The sequence below is a fragment of the Pseudoliparis swirei genome, chromosome 11 (assembly GCF_029220125.1).
Source record: "Pseudoliparis swirei isolate HS2019 ecotype Mariana Trench chromosome 11, NWPU_hadal_v1, whole genome shotgun sequence".
Classification (NCBI taxonomy): Eukaryota; Metazoa; Chordata; class Actinopteri; order Perciformes; family Liparidae; genus Pseudoliparis; species Pseudoliparis swirei.
Genome location: NC_079398.1, coordinates 14035843 through 14052234, shown reverse-complemented (window position 1 = coordinate 14052234; position 16392 = coordinate 14035843). Strand labels below are relative to the sequence as shown.

At 40.9% G+C, this 16392-nt stretch overlaps 2 protein-coding genes across 3 annotated transcripts; one reads left to right on the top strand and one right to left on the bottom strand.

Moving 5' to 3' along the window:
• Positions 1 to 230: 230 nt before the first annotated feature.
• Positions 231 to 7072, bottom strand: spint1a (serine peptidase inhibitor, Kunitz type 1 a). Of its 2 annotated transcripts, none has more exons than XM_056427219.1 (10): positions 6221 to 7072; positions 5613 to 5770; positions 5316 to 5457; positions 3430 to 3597; positions 2940 to 2987; positions 2701 to 2832; positions 2514 to 2564; positions 2224 to 2394; positions 1504 to 1563; positions 231 to 1258 (listed from the first exon to the last, which is right to left on the bottom strand). In XM_056427219.1, exons 1-10 carry the CDS (start codon positions 6615 to 6617, stop codon positions 1074 to 1076), a joined length of 1512 nt encoding a protein of 503 aa, XP_056283194.1. In that variant the 5' UTR covers positions 6618 to 7072; the 3' UTR covers positions 231 to 1073. The 2 variants fall into 2 exon arrangements, with proteins under 2 accessions (XP_056283194.1, XP_056283195.1); XM_056427220.1 differs by having other exon boundaries at positions 2701 to 2829.
• Positions 7073 to 10281: 3209 nt separating this feature from the next.
• Positions 10282 to 15996, top strand: ppp1r14d (protein phosphatase 1 regulatory inhibitor subunit 14D). Its single transcript, XM_056426688.1, has 4 exons — positions 10282 to 10692; positions 14994 to 15074; positions 15419 to 15451; positions 15570 to 15996. The coding sequence occupies exons 1-4, from the start codon at positions 10513 to 10515 to the stop codon at positions 15636 to 15638; spliced, it is 363 nt and encodes a 120-aa protein (XP_056282663.1). The 5' UTR covers positions 10282 to 10512; the 3' UTR covers positions 15639 to 15996.
• Positions 15997 to 16392: the final 396 nt, after the last annotated feature.

The window sequence follows — 16392 nt, the reverse complement described above, 5'->3', positions numbered from 1 at the left end:
TCCTCAGTGCTGCTGAGTTGAATAAAATGTATCAATGTCGCCACCTGCTGGTAGGAAAGAGCAATGTCTCTGGATTCTACATTTTGAATGGACTGCAATATATACACACTAGAATATTCTGTAAGAGCTTCACCTGAAAAGTGAAAAATACGGCCTGTGAGAAGCTTGATAGTACCGTGTTAAAGGTTTGTGAGGGAGATTGATAAAAAGTCAGAAAAAAACAGTCCAAATTCAATTTTTATTTAATATATTTATTTTGTATAAACAATGTGATACTGCTAAAGTCACAGAAACATATATAATGTCATTTGTACAAAAACAGCTAGGAGGCGTTTTAAAATGAATTAATAGGCATTATAAGGTCAGCATTATGCTTGTTCTAAAAATGTGTCGGAAAAATCGGACAAAAAAAAAAAAAATCATGTAAAATATTACTTTCTTAAAATGTTAAGATTATGTACAACATTATGCATGCATGTGTAACACAATGTAACAATGGTTTCTAAACGTGATCAAAATGAAATTGACAGAGTGAAAAAGATGGCGGGGCAGGATTTGGGGAAGATGAGGGGATCTCCATATAACACAACAAAGATTCCCAGAGCTCTTAAGGGACGCACAGGAATTTAAACTCTTACTTAAAAAGTAACGGACCAATGTGGACCTAGTGACTATAAGTGTGGTTCACTAAGAACAATCAGATTGTTTAAAAGATAAAGTAAATACAACAACGTAGAACATATTTTGGAATTTAACCCGATTCAACGATATCCAGTGGCAACCTACACAATCCTTCACTGTTAACCCGAGTACAAACTGATATCCATAAGTCATTTTAACAGGCCACTGCATTTAAAAACAAGTTAAAAGTCCAAATATAACATCACGTTTCATCATCACTGAAGACATTCGGCCTTCCATGTACATCACCCATACGAAATACATCCATATATGGACAAAATAAAAACACATCCCCTCCTGCATTCAAACTCAGGTCAATGGACATTGCTTCAGTGTCCAGCAACCAGTGTAATTTACAACCACGATAGGAGTCAAAGGTGAGGACTGAAGCCTCAGATGGGCTTGGTGGTTCTGTTGTAGACCAGGCGCTCTCTGTCCTCCAAGGTGACCGGGACAGTGTTGACGGGTACGCGGTGGTGCTGTGGAGACTTCTTCCTGCCTTTCATCAGGCAGTACACCAGGAGGCATAGTAGGACAAAGATAGCAAGACCCAGGAGGGCAGCTATAGCTATGATACCTGTTAAATAAATTAAAAACACATTTTTATAAAGGCATTTGAGAACACCGCATGAAAAGAAATGGTGCTCTCAGAAACTCAGTAAACTGGAAAAGTGCGCTGGAAGAGACTGAAGCTTCGACTATATTACTGAAGAGCAAAAAAAGGAAATTAATGCTGATGGAGCTGCATAGATGGTTTTATTAATACAAGTATTATTAGAGCTTCTGGTTTAGTCTAGAATGAACCAATAAAGGAAAACATACCAATTTGACTTTCAGCCACTAGGCCTTCAAATCCATTCTCTCTTGCAAACACATCCATATCTGAAATAAAGAAAAAGGGCAGGATATAGTTTTAGTCTTTTTATATAGTATGCGAGATAAACAAAACGGAAAAAAAAAAAGTTTCTGGAGTCCGCTATGAGGGGAAATAATACAGGCAATAACATTATTAGCCACTTGAGAACAGCAGAAACAAAACAATACTACATTACATTTAGCTGACGCTTTTATCCAAAGCGACTTACAATCCTGTTACAATCATACACCGTAGACGCAGATACAGGGAGCAATTCAGGGTTAAGTGTCTTGCTCAAGGACACATCGACTAGGGCGGGGATTGAACCTCCAACCCCCTGATTGAAAGACGGACCTGCTACCCACTGACCCACAGTCGCACCAAACATCACCACAGCCTCACTTGTCAAAGAGTACTCCAGTGATTTTACAATATAGTCCAAGACATTGTGGAACACAGTGGACAGCAAAAAAGAAAAAATATTGAACATTCAGGGAGCTTCGCCGTATCATATCCTTGGAGTAAAGTCACCAAAAGAGAGCAACTATAACACATTTAAAATGTTATAGTAATTTCATTTCATAGAGTAAATGATGCTATCTTCATGTGTTTGTACAATGCATACCTTACTTGGACATAAAGGATGTTAATTTACTAGTATGCAAATATCTGCAAAGTCAACCGACCTGTTACCCCATGGCAAACTCGAAGACAGGACGCTTCAGAGTCAAATCGGTTCTCATTTCCTTGGCAGCCGCCGTAGTTGAAGCGGAAGCAGCTCTGCTGGAGCGGATCGTAGTACCACTTGGTCAAACTGTCTCTGCAGTTCCCAGTGTCAGGAAACGCTGTGCAGCGCACTGAGCAGGAGAAGAGAGATGTAGGTAGGTGAGTATCAACAAAAACACATTCGAAGTGACAAAAACCCTCGTGACAAAAAATTTGGAAAACATAAACAAAGAATAAACAAATATATCACCTTTTTGTTCATTCACTGGAATCTGCAGCAGAATCCCAAAATTTTTGTTCACTAATAAGCACACAGGACATAACTCAAGTTAGCATGTCTTTTATGGAGACCTTTTTTTATATGTAATCATTGCTGCATTTATATTTCCATGAGCTTGTATGTAAAATCAAGCCCAGTTTGCATAGTCACTACTCACGTTCGTCGCATCTCAGCTCATCCGAGCTGTCGGTACACTGTGGAGTCAAGTCACACTCCAGACCCGGAGTCAGACAGCAGCCGTTTGCACAGGTGAACTCACCCGCTGCACACGGGGCACCGCATCTTTCTACTGTGGCACACAATCACAGCGGGAATTGTCACCTTTGTAATATCGACCGATTTATAGAGGAGAGGAAATTCTGTCAGACGGTAAAATACGTGGCACAGTTCACCTACCGTGAAGCTCAGGAATTGGCAAACCTCTGCCACTTTTACCAGTTTTTTCTGAAAGAAAAACAACAAAATTAGAGTAATATTCAATCACTTGTTGAACATGAATTGAAGATTCAAGGAAGATTTGGTTCAGATTGAACCATGTCCATTAGCCAGTCCTAGAGACAGATACTGGCTTATTGCAATATCAAACTATTCCTGGTCATTTATTTTTGCCATGCCAGCTAATTCACTGGCCACTCTACCCTCACAAATACAAGTGTTAGATACCTGTAGACGATATTAACGCCACCATCAGCAGAATTTAGCAACCCCCATTAGTGGCATCAGCTCATTCGGAAAGCAACCATAACCCACACCGATATTCACCATGATTGCATCATTAGAAGCCAGAAAAGGGTGCAGCCAGTTTCCTGCATATCTAATGTCACTGGGGTGAAAAATAAAAACGTGACAGAGTTAATCTAAGTATAAAAGCTCATGGCACAGATACCTGAGCCGGAGCAGGCGTTGGTGCACTCGTCCTTGCTGAGATAGTTGTTGAGATTCTCCCTGCAGCCCCCAAACGTGAACTTCTCACACTTCTCCGAGGCAGCGTTGTAATGCCAGCGAGGGAAAGAACCGCGGCACGGCCCAATCTTCATCGGAGCCATGCAGTGGTCTGGTGGGACGCACAATAAAGGATTAGGCTTGATTCACAGTTAATAACGGTTACTTACTGCAAGTTAATCATTTCATTTCCCCACACACACACACACAACATGATGGTACATGGTTTAGTTAGCAGAGCAACAACTAGCTCAGTGAAATGAGCTCCCTTTCTCACGAAGGCTAGCTGATGGCCAAATATACTTAGACATGATCAAAGTTGTCTTATGAACTTCAGCACAGTAATTACCCCAAAAGGCTGGAGAAAACCAATTTAACGTACGAGACGACTTCAAGAGGCGCGTGACAAAGTACAACTTGTCACGTCTCGTTGCCGACACCACTTCCTACTTGTGGTGTCCGTCTCAGGAGCAGACAGACTCATAATTACACATGCAGCCGTCTTTGATGGAGAAGTGGAGGAAAAGAGTGGCTTTGTTTTCAACAGACGGAGGTTAGAGAAGGTGACGCAAATAGTCTACATGTGGTCGATGATACATATTCTACGTGTGACCAGAGTGCGCGTGAAGACGACATTACATGCCGACTGCAGAATTAAACCAGGAACTGTAAGTTCCACCTTCATGACCAAGTCATCTTTAGTTTCTATTCACTCGATTCATTCAGCATTATGGTGCAAATGTCGCAGCATTGACGTGTAGCCTCCCCATGCATAATCCACAGGAGCACATTCCTCACACGACTCAGGACAAAAGCTGTTAATAAGTAGCCGAGCCACGGGAAGGGTCAAAGGGATTTCTTGTCCTTCAATTCACCAACACGCTGCAGATCTACAGCCACACGTTTAGAGAACGTTTGAATGAGAAATGGTGTAATCAACAAAGAGAAGGATCACGGCGGTGGCTGAAAAGTTGTTTGTGTAACTAAAGCTGAAACCAGACAGACCGGTTGAGTTGGTGGTGGAGAGAGTGGGATGGAACCAGGGACGCAATAAAAGCCAACCGCTTTACTCACTTCCGTTTTCGGGAGAAACTAAATGTGCCAAGAGGGCCTCCCGCGGCTTTCTATGTTGCGTTTAAAGGGACGCGCCACCGTTCCTCTACATGACAAAGAGATCGCGTGTAACAAAATGCCCTACAACATCCTTTATTCCACATTCCTCCAAAAAGGAGACCAATGTTGTGTATAATCTTCTCACAACACAAGCTTTTATCTTCCCGCTGTTACGTCATTGGGTTCCACAGGAATTAGGCGAACGTGCCACGACAGGCTTGATCAACTACCAGGAACAAGTTACTTTAAAAAAAATAAAAAACTCAGCAATGATATACCAGTCACAACATGTACCCAAACTTAATACTTTTTAAATGAGTTTAAAAAAAGATAATATCACCATAATAAAAATATAAAAGGTTTTGGGAATTTAACAATGTATATTAACAAAATGCAAATCCTCTTCTAGCCTTATTCCAACATTGAGTAAAATGGAGGTGACACTCAGTAAGCCAAAAGAAGTGTCAACAAATAGAGTGACTCATGTTTACTTATGAAACTCAACCTTTTCTTCCCACCTCTTGCCCCACATGAGTATATACTTACAGAGAAACTATGAAAACTAAGGCACCCAAATATTACTCCTGATATTAGATTGTATTTATAAACTAACACTTGGATGATCTTTTCCACGCATTCTAAGAAAATGTGATTAAAACAGATGTCGTGAATGAATGAATATGTTCAGATCGTGCCGAGCTCAGTCTAAATACTCACGCTCGGACTCCTCAGGATTCAGGACCAGCACGGTGACCTTGGTTGAGTCTGACTGGCCGATGGCATCTGTGACTTTGAGCTGGAACTTGTACACCCCAGAGGTCAGGTTGGAAACGATAATCTGGTCCTCAAAGCTGGTTTTCTACACGCCGTGGATAGACAAACGTTGACTTTCAATTTAGTAACGGCCACACATAAAAAGCATGACAAGGATTATCAGACACACTGAAGCAGCATTACCAATAGTCGAAGAGGATTTAGGAGGGATTGGGTTTGCGTTACAGTGCGTTAACTCACCTCAATGACAGCATAAGGATAATTGGTGAGCATCTGCCACTGGTAAGATACAATCTTCTGGTCATCTTTGCTCTCTATGCCGTTCAATGTCAGGCTGTCCTGAGGCTGGACCACACGGTCCTGGCCTCCGAATGCCACCGGGGGACGGTCGACGTCATCTGGACAGGGACCATGGGATAGGTGAGCAACAATGACAGACCCAAATACAGTTGTAGTCACACCTGGACTTAAGGGAACCTGAATCTGAACGAGGGGCCACAATGATGTGGCGTGTGTGAACATGTCTAGTGAGTGTTGTTGCTATGAGCCGGTGGCCACATATGCACATTAAAAACAATGTTTAAGAAAGGCTCTATGCCCTTGATTTAATGTTCCTGAATGAGCCCAATAGGTCAACTTGCACATTACTTTTGTCTCTTTGTAGAGGCAAGCTCAAAAGGGCAAAATGCAGGACACAATGTATATTGTCATCACACTGTATGATTTTTTTTTCATTATGCAAGGGCCCCGAATTGAAACATTACCCCAACATGGATATTTTGTATTTTTAAAAAGAAGAAAACACACAGCTGTGCTCATTTTAGGTGTTTTAAGAGTTGTCGTCTTACTTCGGGGAACATCCAGTTCCAGGTAGCTCTCATACACGGAGTCCAGGATGTAGTTGATGTATCCATTCTTCCTGACGAAGCGGCAGGCGTACGTCTTCTTGTACAGACAATCGAAGAGAAAGCAGGACTGGATCGTGCCCTCCTCGGCGCCCCTCTCCATGAAGGCGACGTTGCAGCGCGGCTCTTTGCAGCAGGCGCTCATGCAGTCCTTGTGCCGATCCAAGCTCGGCGACGAAATGAACGTCGCTCCTTCTTTCACAGACTCATCTGCGTCGAGGACAAAGTCCTCCCGACCTTCTTTGAACCGGGCTAAGCACGTCTCCCCGGTATCCTGGCCACAAGCGGAGCCGAGGAGCACCAGGAGCAGGAGCGCGCACGCTCGGAGGGGGGGATTCATTTGATACGTCCTTTTCAAGAGTTCCACACACGTTAAAGTCCAGAGATCTAGTTTTACCACCGTAGCGAATACAAATACCACGTATTGTTGAACAATGTCTGTTTTTCCTCTCGAGTGTTTTAGGCCGCAAAGGGTCAAAACACTTTGCTTCTTCTCTTAAATCAAGCTTCAGCTCCGGTGCGCAGCCAGAAAAACTGTTCAGAAGGTCCTCAAGCGCTCTCCGGGCAGATGTGATCCTTTCGACTCTGAAACTCACACGTTAAATGTCGACACGAAACCCTGAGCCATCGACGACATTGCTCAGGTGACTCACCTGAGAGATACAGGAAGTGAAATTCCACTCCTGAGATGCCACTCCCTTCTGGCTGTTCACCGACGGGCTTCTAATAAACCCAACACAGCGCTTTGTGGCGTGTGAGTGTGGATGTGGAGCTCCACTGTTAGCGCACGGGTGAAGTTACACCATTACCACAGTGTGGTGTTGTGATGAGGGCCTTTTATAGAGGGACTGCTTCTGACTGGACTTCAGAGTTTGGAGGCTGCGGGATGCTTTGTGGTGATTTGTTTTAACCCTTTACAACACACTTAGATTTCTTAAACGTGTATCGGTGAAGCACTCGAATCCCCTGGTTAAGTGTTAAATACAATTATTTATAACCTTTTTTTTGTCCATATTGTTTTGGTTTATCAGGTAGAAACGTTTTATTTGTGTACTCCAAAAACTGGGATATATTATCAGTATTATTACACAATGAACTCGTCTGATTTAGATTGTGTCATAATGGGAAAACACACTGAAGAATACATCCTTTAAAGTCCTATGGCATTATTACAAATGATACTACCAGCAGTCATACATCTGCGAGAGGAGATTGGGAATATTTTACCCACGAAAGGTAATCAACACATTGTACAATAAGCTTACTAAATAAAGCATGACCATGCTGAATTAAAAAGGCAAAATTAAGTGTGAATATATGGATTATTCACTTTAGTATTATAATAAATGTTCTTTATATAATAATAGTTTTTAATGTGTAAAAATAATATACATTATTATATTTGGATATAAATTAAACATCACAGCATAAACATAAAACCATCAATCAGGGGGGGAAAAAAACACACACACACACACACACACACAAAACAACCATTAGATGCACATAAACCAAAGAATAGCGACAAGAGCAAGAAGGAGCATTGAACCTGGTGGAAATATACAAACATGTCCAGTGGCCATGAACGTGATTCTTGAAAAAGTTCCAGCTCCCTGTGTCTTGACTTCATCTGTGAAATTCTGCAGCTTTAATCCAGAAGGTGGCAGTATGATCCCATCTACAGGGGGTGAACGCTTCAAAATGTTTCTTCTCAAAACATTTCGTGAAACATGCTTTATGGCAGAATTATACTGTAGGTCTCACATACAGTATAATTCTCACGAGTTAAGATTTGAACTCATATTCACCCCATATCTTCTTTCGCAATTGTAGATGAACTGATGATTCATGCATCGAGTCATCCAATCACAGTAGCCTATGTGATGAGTCATGGAGACAACCATTTTGACAGGAAGCAGGAAACGGTTGCTGCAATTATGAAATTCAGCTGAATTGGTTTGCTGATTTTGACTCAAACATAATTCCAGGCATATATATATATATATATATATATATATATATATATATATATATATATATATATATATATATATAGCATATCAGTGCAAAAATGTGATTAAGTTAGTCGAACACATTTTATATCAAATACAGCTAAAGTAAAAAAGTAATGAAAAAGGAATTCAAGTAAAAAAGTAATAATAGTACAAAGTAATAAAAAAAGGAAAAAAGTAATAAAAGTAAAAAAGTAATGAAGTAAAAAGTAATAAAAAAGTATAAAAGTAATACTAATTAATAAAGTAATCCAAAGTAAAACTAATTAATAATTTAAAAAGTCATAAAAAGTAAAAAAGTAATAAATATGTAATGAAAAGTAAGAGTCCTACAAAATAAAAAAATAATAAAAAAATAAAAAAGTTGTATAAATGAAAAAAGTAATACAAAAGTAGAAAAGTAATGCTAAATTAAAAATAAATAAAAAAGTATAAAAAAAGGAATAACAAATACAAAAGTATTAAAAAAGGAAAAAAGTAATAAAAGAAAGGAAAACAAGTTATAAAGTAGCGAGGATCATTCTAAACTACTATGACAAACAAATACAGTTACTTAGCTAATAATTTAGTTGGTATGAGTTGTTAATCTTGCTGCATCTGGTCAGGTCACAGTCAGGAGAAAAGGCGGAAAGAAGACTGATAGTGCATCTGGCATATGAGCAAAGGGAAGTCCCCAATTAAACATATTTATTTTACGTGGATATGCACACCATCTAACCTAAATAAATCTAATAAATAAAAGTATTCCTATCTTTTGTGTTACACCCATTAAATATAAATATCTTATTTTTTGTTATTGATTTAATTAAATTTAGCAAACCATATTTAAATGTGTCACCTCTAAGAAGTGCTTGAATCACTTTTTTTAGTGTATATTAGCAGCAGGATAATTTTGTTCCATTAAATAAGAAATTGTTGTATCCTGTCAATGAGATATTACATCATTAAAGAGAAAAGGTCAAGCTCATTCACTGCACCTGCTTCCCGTCTCACCCCCATAGAAAGTGCCACCTGGTCAGGTGAGAAGACCTGACACAGGTCTCTCTGGTGCACGTCCCCCTTTTTCTTTTCTTTTTAGACACGCGACTGCAGAGCCTAGCAGCATAAGACAAGATGAATGAATTTGTTTGTCTGGAAAGGTGAGCTGCTAGAGGCCCTCAATAATTCAGTGTTTGTAACAGTTGGTGAACACCGGCTGATTAGTAGTCCCTGCCAAAACAAAAAACGGAACACCATTATTGATATTGTAATAGGATCTGTGGAAACTCTGCAGCCCATTGTCTCCTTGGTCTCAACGCTAATAATTTGGCACCTGAAGGTACAACTATGAATGTTTTACCGTGGGTTTATGTGCTGCTGCTGCTGATATTTGACTTCCCAAACAATGGTTTCAGGACTTTTCTTTTTACATTTGACTTCTAGACAGCCATAAATGGTGCTTTCCTACTTATCCTTTATTTATGGGGGCGTAACCGAGGATGCCAATTAGACATCAAGGCTTATTAAACGTACACCTGATTATGCCTGTTGTAAAGGGCAAGGCAGCTATCACACTGGAGGAACCCTGGCTCATCTGTCAGGGGGACCCATCCTTTGTTGGAAGTGTTTGCAAACACAAGCGCCCATAAGAAAACCCCTTTGACTTTCTGGGGAGACAAAAACTTTGAATATTCTTACTGAGTGAATATTAGGAAATGTGTGTGTTGGTACAGAGATGTTTCTGATGATCGGTATATGCCCTCTCACCCTTTCTCCCAATTTTATTGCAGCAATTGAACTCTGCCTCACCTGCCACAACACTGAGAAAGAGAGCAACAAAAAAAACGCACATCATATAAAGTGCATGTGCACACACAAATGCAAACTCACACACACACACGCACAAAAGCATATCTCATTACCATCCTCATGATAGTGCAGCTAGTGGGTGTTGCGAGAGGAGGAGGGAAGGAGAGCAAGACAGGGAGCTTCACAGAGGGAGAGAGAGGACAGGCAGACAGCCAGATGCAGCTTTAGAGAGAGGGAGAGAGCACACACACTCAACAAGATAGTAGGAGATACGCGTGGGAACAGCAAAACACTGGATAGAGACAGAGCCGGGTGTGCAAAACGAACGTGTCCGAGCCTGTGGGTCTGTATCTGTGTGTGTGTGTGTGTGTGCGTGTGTGTGTGTGTGTGTGTGAGCTCAGTGTGTTTCCACGGTTCCCTGAGGCCGTGGTAGCCATGGCGTCAGAGCCCAGCACCCAGTCCAGGGTGGTGTTCCAAGCAGCGGACAAAACAGAGGAACCGGCGCACCGCAAGCTGGGCAAGCTGACAGTCAAATACAACCGCAAGGACCTGCAGAGGAGGCTGGATATCGAGGAGTGGATCGACGGGCAGCTGCACCTGCTGTTTGACTGTGAGGTAGGGTAGGGCTGGCTCACACAGACACACACTCAGGCGCCTGAGGATGAGGTGAAGGAAAGGAGCAAAGGTGGCACTGAGCCGCTCACAAGGGCCTGTGGGGGACTATGAGTCATGTATGAGAGATTACAGCGACGTAAAAGAGGAGCGGGAAGCAAGTTGCTTCATAGCTGCAGCTGTTGGCACTTAAGCCCTCATGTGTCACGCACCTGACTGCAGTATCAGCTGTGCGGTGTGCTCCGCGGTGTTCAGAGCGATAAGATATGCTGTCAGATTTAAGTCATGAGGAAGCATTTTCAAGCAGGTTGACGAAGCAACACCGGGATCACTTTAAACACGGTTGCCATATTAACTGAATGTACGGCCCCATATCTTTTGATACATTTTGAGCAACATTTCTAAATGCTCTAACTGTTTTTTTCTATTTCTTGGGAGTTTCTCCTGATCCGATGTGAGGTCCTGAGACAGGGATGTCGTGTGTGTAGGGATTGTGAAGCCTTTTGAGGCGAATTCGTAATTTGTGATATTGGGCTGTATAAAATACAAGCAAACAATATTGGGGAGCAACAGAGCAGGAGCACAACACCAATATCCCTGTAACTCTGTGATAAGCATGAAACAATTAAAGCCACGGGTATTCTTATTGTGAAATCCATTTCAGATATATGGTGTTAAATATGTGCAGGGGATTATATCGAGGCATCATCATCATCATCTCTCTCTCTCTCTCTCTCTCTCTCTCTCTCTCTCTCTCTCTCTCTCTCTCTGCATCTAGCCAGCATTCCCAACCTTCATAACTGCTCATGTACGGTGGGATCCAATAATTGGATGCAATCCAATTATGTCAGAGACTCCATATTGATTTGCTTGGCATCCGCTGAGGGGAAACCATGGCAACAGATGTCTCCTCGCCCACATGAGGCAGCATGGCACCGGGGAATTAGGGGTGTATGTTAAGGAGCATGAGGTTCCTCATGACGATGCATATCTGATGACAACACCTTCTCCGTTTCATGCCGGAGACGACAGAGACAAACTGGTTCTTGTTTAATTCTTGAACCAGCAGACGAGCTGTAGCGACCTCTCGGTCTGGTATCCCCTTAAACTGCCAGGTTTCCTCTATATATGCCATATGGTATACGGCGTATCAAATGCTGCAGTAAGTGAGCCGGCATCCACATGCATTTGACCGGCTGGCTGACATGGACGTTTACAGACAATAATCCTAGACCAGTAGATTATAAAGGTTAGGGGACATGTTAACACACTTTAGTTGCAGCTGACTGCTCGGCATATTTTAATATTCTGCAATATTTCTCAGCCTAATACTTCCCTGTGGTAAGATATGATAATATGCATGTAAAGCAGAAGGTGGAATACATGACACAAGTTCAAACCACGACATGTGAAAACAGGGTTGAAGTTTTTCTTTGTTTACTTGTGATCTTGTCCCAAACACTGTCTTTTATTATTTGCCGTTTGTAGTAATTGGCATTTAATGTTCTGGTTCTAACATAATCTAATAGCAGGATGAATTCACAGCACAGGTAGTGGATGTGCACGTGGCGTACTCAGCTGGATGATTGGATCTCAGTGTGGACTGGTAATTTGCATAAACCACTCGAATCAGTCGTGGCTCGTCCAGGTTCACTGGCTGGTTGTCATGAATTTTGCATGGGCTCAGGGGAAGGTACCGGTAACTCCGTTGCTTCTCCGAGTCTTCCGCGTGGAAGCATTTACCATCAGTCCCATGTGTCACCACCTGAATTATTTAGCCGCATCTCTAATTCATACAAGTGCTGCCTCGGTCTGGAGCGGTCAATTTTGTTGCAAACTTCACACCTTTTGAGAAATAAAAAACTAAAAAAAGAGGTGTGACAAACAGCTCTCCCTTAGAAGGGAAAATGTTGAGCAAAGTTTATAGTAGCACAGATCAGTGATTGCCTTCAATGACGCGTAAATATTAGGACTTTTCAGTGAATGACTGTTTTGTATATTAAAATACCCTCATTTATATCGATAAATATGGATGAGTGTATTGTAGACTAGGATTGATCATGTTTTAGGTTTTGAGTCTTATTTAGAAATTGTCCCGCTCTTTTGGTATATAACTGAACAGTATTTGTATCTTTGCCCTCTGTTCCCCCACTTCCAACTGTGTCATGTGAAGTTCATGGATATTTTAAATGTGTGCAGCTCGTGCCTCTGGCAGGAAAAGGGAAGGGGCTGATAAGTTAAACATGCACGGGCATCTTCTCCAAACAGATAGACTTCCTGGGCATGGTTTCCTTCACGTTATCATAGCAAACATATGTGTGTGTAATGGAACCACCGATGTTTTGTTGTAGTATTTTCCAACGCCATAGGTCAGTGAACTACAAACTACATGACACTCGCTGTCAACAACCTTTAAAGGAATAGTTCAATATTTTGAGAAATTCACAGACTCTCATATCTGTCCGTTGAATATGCAGCTACATCCAGTTGGTTAGCTTAGTTTATGCAGTGTATGAGCATGTCCAGTTTTCTTCCTGATAATCTGTCTATTATAATTTAAAATATGCTTCGTACTAAGTGGAAACACGGCCACCTGGAGGTGATAGAGTGAAGAGGATCTTCATCTTCGGATGAAATATTGGTGATAAACTGCTCAATAGATGTTGGACTGGACATTGCACGTAACTTTTATCCTGGTGGTGGGTACTCATGGTCCTGATCATCTGTAAATATTTAGTATGTACTGAAACGGACATTCTAGTTTTCAGTCTGGTTTTCAATATGACTTGCAAAGGTCAGCAGGTTTTGACCTAGATGGCGGGTCAGGGGGTCACCAAAATCATTAGGAACAATTTCTGGAGGCCATGCTATGCTTATCAATACTCAATGTCATCACAGTCTTACTAATTCAGAAATCCTTAGTTGAATGTGTTGCATGGGTTGACTGATTGATCAGTATCCTTTGGGCAATTTATTTAAATGTAATGTATATTTATAGCACTACCCTAAACAAAGTAACAACACATTTTCTGAACAATTATCAAATTAAACAGATAAAGAAATACAAGTTATTGTTTAAATATAATAAATAAAACCTGTTTAACAATGCCTCCCACAGTAAAACTGGTAAAGCAAAGTATGGAAATCTACAGCATGGACATAAAAGAAAAGCACCCAGACCTTAATGCGTCGCGCAGACATGAGCAGAATCACACCGGGTCCACACTGGCAGCATGTGTCAATTAGAGTGGGGCACAGGGGATTCTGAAGGTGGGCCCGTCACGTCCGCCACTCAGCATTTCCACATTGATTAGCTCTCTCCTCCTTCTCCTCCTGAACGAGGTCCATCCTCACCGGCTATGAAAACTCACCAACCGGAAAATATTCCTCTTAAAACGAGGCTCCACACCTGCTGACTCTGGATATCTTAGTGTTACAGATTCCTCCAGTGAGCACTGTTCTTTCCCTCTGTAAATGTAGTTAATAGGTGAGGATAAGCGATTGTTATATAATTTGATTACTTTGCTATATTGCTTTTTATAGCTAAAGATTCTGTGCCCTTTTCCTTTTATTGCAAATTTTACAAGAGGTTGGCATTGATCTTTCAATGTGCTGCCGACCATTGTTTAATTAGGTCTCACAGTTTGGAAAAGGGGGTTTCTATGAATCTAGAGCTCAAGTTCATATATTAGCCTGCCCTTCGGTTAGTATTTTAACTCACAATGTGGGACAACCGAGCTGAAATGAATATATTTTCTGAAGAACATTTAAACTGGAAATAATCTCTCAGTAACGGCTGAGATAAATGCTTGCTGGGTAAACCATCCATAAAATCTGCCGGTGTCATATTACAAGTATAGCCCCCTGGAGCCTGTTTTCCTTCATGCCTCAGTGCTCTTAAGCATTGCTTTTGTGGGCACCACATCATCAATCCTATCATTGTTATGAGAAATGATGATAGAAGAAAAGTGTTTATTCTTATTACAACAAAACACTTGGGTGATCATCTACCATAATATCATGAAAGTATGGAGCCGACTCTTGAAACCAGACAATACAACAACTGATATAAATATGTGCTTCAATGAAATCCTTGCCATGTTGCATCACATCTCACACTTTCTTTTCCTTCTGAACGGCTCAATGGTGTGGTTAGTCTTACCGCTGCGAGTAAAAGGATGGCAAGAGGCCCACTTTATCCAGCGAGAGCTTTTGGAACCTGTAGAGAAGCAAGTGTGGGCCATATAGGGATAGAGGAATACTGCCCTGCTTACTGCCTTCTTTGTTTCTCTCTGTTTTCACAGGAGGAAGAGATTCCAGAGTTAGAGATTGACATAGATGAGCTCCTGGAGTTGACAGACGAGGGCCAGAGGACACGTCTGCAGGTAAATTATGCAAATCAATGTAAAAACAATGACTTGTTGAGTCACTCTTCACATTGCATCTCTAGCTATTTCTACATTCAGTAATTTATTGCTTCATGAAACCGGTAACCGCAGCTGCTGTTATCCAAACAACGTACAATGCGAGTCTCAGGAATACAACTTTAAGTCCAAAGAGTTTGAACTTTTCAACACCATGATACCTGGGTACATACCTCACTCTTTGCAATGTGGGCTAATAGTTTAACAAGCACTTATCCCTTGCTGGAACGCAGTGTTGCAATGTTTGCACTGAAAAAGTAATGTTGTTAGTGAGCCTATATGTGCTGGTTTCTTTTCTTTGTTAGGAGCTGTTGCAGGAATGCGGAAAGCCAAAAGAGGTGCGACAAAGAATAACCTACACAACCCTAAACACAAGCATTTAAAGAGTTTAACAAAAACCTGTCTTGGTTGTTTGCTGTTCGTGTGTCTGTAACAGTTACTCCATCTTCTTTTTAGGATTTTATCAACGCGCTGCTCTACAGGATAAAGGGTCTACGCAAAATGTCAGGTCCCTTGAGGAAATAAATATAGGTCAAATAAAGAAATGAGACAATGTGGAGCCTCTTATATTCCCATGCATTAAGTGTAACATGTGAGGGGGACTCTTCCTGCCCTCTGCAGCCCCTCTCGGGTCTTAACAGGGCAGTCGGCTTTTCAATGGATTTTGAATTTATTATTTCATATTTATTGACCGACTGCTATAACATTTTGTCTCCCATTGAACATTATACCATTAATGCACACATGTGATAAAAGTTGTACTATTACTCAGACTGACTTCTTTTTTGTTTCAGACATTTTCAGTTGCCTATTTATGTACATAAATACTTTTGTTCTGATAACAGTGTTGTATGTCCAAATAAAATGGAACATTTTCAAGATATGGCTGTTGATGACTTAACAAAAGGGTTACGTCTGATTCTCAACAAAGTGAGCCACCCACAGACTGGTATCATCTGGTATTATTCATTTAACACATCCAAATAAATATTGACATGTCTATTACACCCATCAGTTTAGAATATCAATTAAACTGTTCCCACAGTTGGTCTTTATTTCTACTTTAAAACACTAATTTGACTTTAAAGACTGATAACATCCTGCTGCCCAGAGACAATAGAGATTTAACTACAGCATGGCTTTTAGCATGTCATTCACAGAATATACAGGACTGTCTCAGAAAATTAGAATATTGTGATAAAGTTCTTTATTTTCTGTAATGCATTCTGGATTCATTACAAATCAACTGAAATATTGCAAGCCTTTTATTCTTTTAATA